This window comes from Arvicola amphibius, chromosome 3, assembly GCF_903992535.2.
Source record: "Arvicola amphibius chromosome 3, mArvAmp1.2, whole genome shotgun sequence".
Lineage (NCBI taxonomy): Eukaryota > Metazoa > Chordata > Mammalia > Rodentia > Cricetidae > Arvicola > Arvicola amphibius.
The window spans coordinates 107,641,202-107,648,025 of record NC_052049.1 but is presented as its reverse complement, the minus strand read 5'-3'; the positions used below and the strand labels follow the sequence as shown (position 1 = coordinate 107,648,025).

At 38.2% G+C, this 6,824-nt stretch overlaps 1 protein-coding gene across 1 annotated transcript; it reads left to right on the top strand.

Annotated features, from left to right (window-relative positions):
• Positions 1–2,098: 2,098 nt before the first annotated feature.
• LOC119810094 (olfactory receptor 148-like) lies at positions 2,099–6,268 on the top strand. The gene is made up of 2 exons (XM_038323415.1): positions 2,099–2,398; positions 5,651–6,268. The coding sequence occupies exons 1-2, from the start codon at positions 2,099–2,101 to the stop codon at positions 6,266–6,268; spliced, it is 918 nt and encodes a 305-aa protein (XP_038179343.1).
• The last annotated feature ends 556 nt before the right edge of the window (positions 6,269–6,824 follow it).

Sequence of the window (6,824 nt, the reverse complement as noted above, 5' to 3'; positions counted from 1 at the left end):
ACTCTAAATGTAGCTTAAGTGCTCTGTGTATGTATGCAGGGATTTCAGATATGTATATTTTTCAGATACTTTTACACTAATTTCTATTCATACTTTTTTCATTTTTTCATGTTGTTATGTAAATTTTCAATAATAATGATGTTTTCATGTGAATGTCCTCAGGAAATTCCATTTTCTTCCATTCACTCTTCACCCTATTACTACTATCAAAAATTTCCCTTTATCAATAGACAATGATTGCTTGCCAGCAACTATGAAGATGTTTGGGCATTCAGACTGCTTCTCTCCTTGCTCAAGAATCAAATGCCTCACAAGGTGAAGAGTGTCTTAATATTCTGCAGTAGGTATGGAATCTGGGGGCAGAAGATGAATGCTGTGGCTCTGAAGTTCATTGTTCCAAAGTCCTGGATATGATTCCAGTGTTAAAGTAATCATTTCTTTGTTTTCAGAAATTTGGTATGAAAAAAAGTAGGTAACACTACAATTATGTTATAGAGCTGCAGTAATAGCTGTGACAGACAATGTGTCTTCCTGGAACACATAGTCCAGCTCTGTCCACATTGAAATTTCCAACTTGCCATTCAGGGATGCATTGACTGAGCAAAGACGTAACTTCCAGCTCTTCAGTAAACACTTTACTAGACTAGATTTAGATTAAATATTGCAGTCTTTGTTTTAGGGGCCTCAAGCTTTTTAGATGCTGAACTCAGTCTCACTATAATATCATATATGGATGGTGAGGGTATTGACTTATCATTTCCAAGATATTAAAAGACAAATTTTTTATACAGAAATCAGTAATTATAAAAAATTGACAGATAAAATGAACACAAGAGTTAAATACTATAGCAATGATCACTGGATAAATTCTAAATGATTTACATCACATGAAGATGGGTAAGAAGAATACAACGTGAAACATGGTCTACTCCTGTCTGAGTCCCAAGAACAATGAAATGAAAACATTTCAACAACCTTCTTATCACACTTACCAAGAAGTAGGCTTGGGTTCTCAGCATATTCAGTTGCCTATTTCTGTTCAAATTAAACAAAGCAAATTTTGACATGGAGACTAAATGACAGTACAAGGGGATGTATGTAACAAAAGAGTGATTTCTACATGTCCTCTGTTGAACATTCTTTCTTTATTTAGCATTATCCAACTATATACTAATATCCCCTGGAAAAATTGGGCCTTGCTAAACATGCTTACCCTAATTTCTTTGGTAAATAAAACATTTGCAAGCATTAAGTTTCCAAGAAGTCCAGACTTTTTGTTTTAATGCAATAACCTTTCAGAATTTAATATACAATGATCATTAACATTGTAAAATATTTTATATTTGTTTATTTATATAGCATGTAATTCCACTAAAATCTAAAGCCCACAAAATGCACCATAGCTGCTAAATTCTAGGGAATTTAGCAATCTAATAATAGTGAAAAGTTTCACTATAAGTTCATTTCATGCAAATGAATTTTCTCATATGAGTAAATGTCCCAACCAACATACACACAATGCATGTATGCATCTGTCTAAATTTATACACAAATATATGTATGTGTGTGTGAAATTAACATAAGGTAAATACTATACAAATTGTACTCTATATGATAACTCATAGTTCAAATTAGAGGGGAGAAACCCGAAGTTCAACTTTGATGAACATTTAGTATGGCCAGAGCCCAGGCATCTCTTTCAAAAGCTGTCATTGAGTGTCACTGCGGAATTTAAAGTGCTCTAAAAGGAAAGAGGAGGAACAGTTTTCCAGGTTGGATTTTCATTCTGTATTAATTCTGAACAAAGAATTATGGGAATTAGCTAAACCATGTCAATCTTTTATTTGGAACTCTGTCTTCTTACCTCATCTATTACTTCTGCATGTTAAGGTTTGACTTTGTTCCTATTCATTCTTGAGAGGACATAAATCTCTCATATGAAGTCTGTGTTATTATTATGTTTTATAGCACAAAAATGACCTTGAAATAACTCCCATTGTTATTTCTAAGGAAAAAATTATCAAAAACTATGATAGTGAATCAACCTCTACATTCATATTTTCATGTTTAGGAAAATCCAAAACAATCTTCCTGGACCATGGGAAATCAAACATTGCTGGATGAATTCATCCTACTGGGAATACCCCAGACACGAGGACTGGAGACTCTACTCTTTGTTGTGTTCTTATTCATCTACTTCTTCACCTTGCTTGGAAATTCACTCATTTTCACAGCAATAGTTTCCTCATCTACCCTTCACACTCCCATGTATTTCTTCTTGGGACTTCTATCCATTTTTGACATGCTGTTCCCATCAGTAACCTGCCCCAAGATGCTGCTTTATCTCTCTGGTCAGAGCCCCGCCATCTCTTACAAAGGCTGTGCTGCCCAGCTCTTCTTCTATTGATGGAGGATTCCCATTGGCTAATAAAGAAACTGCCTGGCCCATTTGATTGGCCAGCTCTTAGGTGGGCGGAGTAGACAGAACAGGAAGAAGGAAGTGAGGTAGATGGCTCAGTCAGATGCCACACCTCTCCTAAGTGAGACAGACCACCGTGCCTCTCCTGAGAGAGAAGCCAGATGCGATGAAGCTCCAGCCCAAGATGGACGTACGCTAGAAACTTCCTGGTAAGGCACCACTTTGTGGTGCTACACAGATTATTAGATATGGGTTAGTCAAGATGTGAGGAAGAGGCTGAAACTAAGGGCCAGGCAGTATTTAAAAGAATACAATTTGTGAGTTGTGATTTCGGGGCATAAGCTAGCCAGTGGCCAGGAGCTGGGCAGGATGAAAAGCAGGCCTACCCGCAGCCCCTCACTACAGAATGGCGCCCAACGTGGATAACTGGATCCACAGAAAGCCTGAGAAAGCTTGGGAAAGAATAGAGTAAAGCATGTTTTCTCCGTAGCAGCACTTTCTCGGGTTTGGCTTTGCTTGCTAGAGGCTTCCTGACTCAGCTTTAGCTACAAAACCCTCCATCTCTTAAGAGGTCCTTCTACGAAACACTTAAATGGCATTGATAAAAGCTGACTGCATGCTTGTTTGTTTTCAGCGGTAGCAGGAAAAAAAAGCTGTGCTGTTTTAAAATGCTGGCGTTCTGGTCCGTCCTGCCAGGGCAAACTCTGACTCTTTCAAGCAGGCGGTCCTAACTATGGAGCTTTTGATTGTTGTTTAACACTGTTGCAGCTTGCTTGCTGGCAGGGACTTTGAACCGCCACAGAGTTGTGGTGATAAACATGGCTACAGCCGGTACCTCTGCCATGAGGCTGGAAAGCTAAGGAATGGGCTGGATCTAGCTGTCAAAGTCACGGCTTTAGTCCTACCGATATTGTTTGGTAAATTAAAGACTCATGTGGTCACAAAAAGAGAGATATACAGTAAAAGAAAGAGTCAAAGTTGAAGAAAACATCTAAATGGTTTACAATGTGTTAAAAATATATGCAGGCTAAAGGTTAAAGTTCTTAAAAGTAAAAAAGAAAAAGAAAAAAAGGAAGTAGTTTGTTGTGGTGGTACACACCTTTAATCCCAACACTTGTGAGGCAGAGGTAGATTGACCTCTGTGACTTCAAGGTGTGGCAGGACACACCTTTAATCCGAATGCCTGGGAGGCAGAGACAGACAGATCTCTGTGAGTTCAAGGTAGGGTAGCATAGACCTTTAATCCCAGCACTGGGGAGGCAGAGACAGACGGATTTCTGAGAGTTCAAGGACAGCCTGGTCTACAGAGTTATTCCAGGACAAAGATATACAGAGAACCTGTCTCAAAAAATAAAAGTAAAAATAAACGAAATAGAGGTTAAAATAAAGCCGTACAAAGATGGAAAATACACAAAGAATCTTGATGCTGTATACTATTATGCTTTCTTTGAATTGTTTGAATGCTGAGGAAGGAGCAACAGCTGCTAAAAGATATTTATTTACAAATGCTGCTAAACTATTCCAGAAGAGATATTTTGAAAATACCTTGACTTTACAATTTGGATCTAAGGACATGATGCTTTGGAAAGGAGTTTCTTTTATTTTTACAGAAAATGAGACCCGTTGGATTACTTCTATCCCAATATGGTATGATAGACCACGCCCTCCTGAAAGGTTGCTGTGAACACCTTCAGAAAATTATTTCACCCAACTGATGACTGAGATGAACCTGGCACACAGGTTACACCATGAAAGATCTGATTAACAGCGTCCCCATTCAGCAGGAAGCAGTTTGGAGAGAAATAACTACGTCCATATTCCCAAATATTGTTTATAAATGTTCTTTTACATTTAAAGGGGGAGATGATATAGATATGAATAATTTACATTGGTATAAATTTTGCCTTATTGATAGAAATTTAAGGTCTATTTTGTTATATGTATATGTATTTCTAATAACGATTAAGGTATTGTGATTGTGTAGTTCATTTAAAAATGTAATGTATAATTAGGAAATATAGGTTGCTAATGAATAATCATTGATAATAGTTAAGCTTGTAGTCATGTTAGTTAGATTTTCTAGATATATAGAGATATATTTCAGTTAGATAGGCATACTTCATATCTTCCAAAGACTACAGAATATTGCATTCTAAATGTCTTAATAACTTAGGTTTTTTCATGACAATGAGACATGTCTGCTCCTGGCAGCACCAATCTACTTCAAGAGGAAGATGGGCATCGAAGAGGCTCCTTATTGAGTTTGATAGCCATTTGGGCAAGAAACTGCTCTTGCCTGGACTATTGCATAAACTGGACACAGAGAACCCTCAGAGAGAGGACTGCTGAACTTGCCTAGAGGTGAGATGATCTCTTTGGGTTCCTGATTCATGAAAGAGTCTGCAAGACATTCTGCAGGACACAGCAGATAGTGACTGAACTGCCTTTGAAATTTCCTGCTTCATGGGAAACTCTGCTGGATACTGTGGGCCTATAGGCTGAAGATAGATGCCCCAACAATACAAAAGAACTTTGGGTGACTGTCCAGGCAGCGAGATGTCTCTATCATTTCTAGAATTATATGGAAATTGCATATTTCTTATTTACTTAGGTAATATTGTGTTCTTCTGGAGTCTTTGATGGAGCTGAAGAATAGATAGATAGTTATAGTTGTTTTCCTTTGTTATGATAAAAGATAAAGTAGATATAAATATTGTAACTGTAATTTTTGCATGATAACTGTTTTGTTATATGTAATTTTACTATGTTAAAGTGAAAGCTTTTCTTTTTTTTTAAACAGAAAAAGGGGAAATGATGGAGGATTCCCATTGGCTAATAAAGAAACTGCCTGGCCCATTTGATTGGCCAGCTCTTAGGTGGGCGGAGTAGACAGAACAGGAAGAAGGAAGTGAGGTAGATGGCTCAGTCAGATGCCACACCTCTCCTAAGTGAGACAGACCACCGTGCCTCTCCTGAGAGAGAAGCCAGATGCGATGAAGCTCCAGCCCAAGATGGACGTACGCTAGAAACTTCCTGGTAAGGCACCACTTTGTGGTGCTACACAGATTATTAGATATGGGTTAGTCAAGATGTGAGGAAGAGGCTGAAACTAAGGGCCAGGCAGTATTTAAAAGAATACAATTTGTGAGTTGTGATTTCGGGGCATAAGCTAGCCAGTGGCCAGGAGCTGGGCAGGATGAAAAGCAGGCCTACCCGCAGCCCCTCACTACATTCTATCACTTTCTGGGTTGTACTGAAGGTTGCCTCTATTCTGTGATGGCTTGTGATCGCTATGTTGCCATCTGTCACCCACTGCGATACATGCTCATCATGAAACCTGGAGTGTGCCTGAGTTTGGTCACAGTATCCTGGTTTGTTGGTGGTCTTCAGTCCAGCATTCTGACATCCTTTACTTTTCAATTAACTTACTGTGGGCCCAATCATGTCCACAATTACTTCTGTGACATTCCTGCAGTTTTGCCTTTGGCTTGCTCTGATAGCAGACTGGCTCAGAAGGTGGGTTCCATTAATGTTGGCTTTCTGGCTCTGATTCTTCTCTTCAGTGTTTGTGTCTCTTATGCACGCATTGGGATTGCCATTCTGAGAATCCGTTCAGCAGAGGGCAGGCAGAAAGCGTTCTCCACCTGCAGTGCCCACCTCACTGCCATCCTCTGTGCCTATGGACCTGTCATCATCATCTACCTGCAGCGCACTCCAAATCCCCTGCTTGGTGCTGTGGTGCAAATATTAAATAATATTGTCTCACCCATGCTGAACTCTTTAATCTATTCACTGAGGAACAAGGAAGTAAAGAGGTCTTTAAGAAGGGTGTTTCACAGTTTAGCTTAGGTGTTTAGGAATTAAATATGCAGTTCATAATTAATTTTTTAAAATTATTCAGTTATCATCAATCTCCTGTTTCACTTTTTAAACAAAGAAATACATAAAAGAAAACACTTATTTATAGTATTTTCTATTTTTTGTCTTTATCATAACAAATGTCTCAACTTAATTCTATAACTATTCTTATTTGCCATTCTTTTCTGGGCAAATAATCTGTAGCCTCATAAAATGGCAAAAGATGTTTTTCTTGTCTTGATACATGGTTTTCAATTTTGTAATTAAAGAAAGAAAAGAACTTTGAGCCTTCTTTTACCTCTTTATGTGGCAAGTCTGGCCCCACTTCAGCTTCTGTTGTGTTTGGCATACATTCTGCTTCATACGTTTTAGCCTTTCCCAGTCACATTTTATAGATTCTTAAGTTATATTTTTAGAGCACTCATTGTTCTTCAGACACCGAGGTGATATTTTCATATATACAACCTTATTTAATTTTCATTTGATGACCATAAGTAAAGTTTACACAAGTAAAGTCCTCAAGATACCAAACCAGCTTATTTTATCA

Excerpts from the sequence above, each read along its gene's own strand:
- LOC119810094 (XM_038323415.1), top strand. The coding sequence starts at position 2,099 with ATGGGAAATCAAACATTGCTGGATGAATTCATCCTACTGGGAATACCC. Across the intron at positions 2,399-5,650 it reads GCTGTGCTGCCCAGCTCTTC|TTCTATCACTTTCTGGGTTG; the intron begins TTCTATTGATGG and ends CCCCTCACTACA.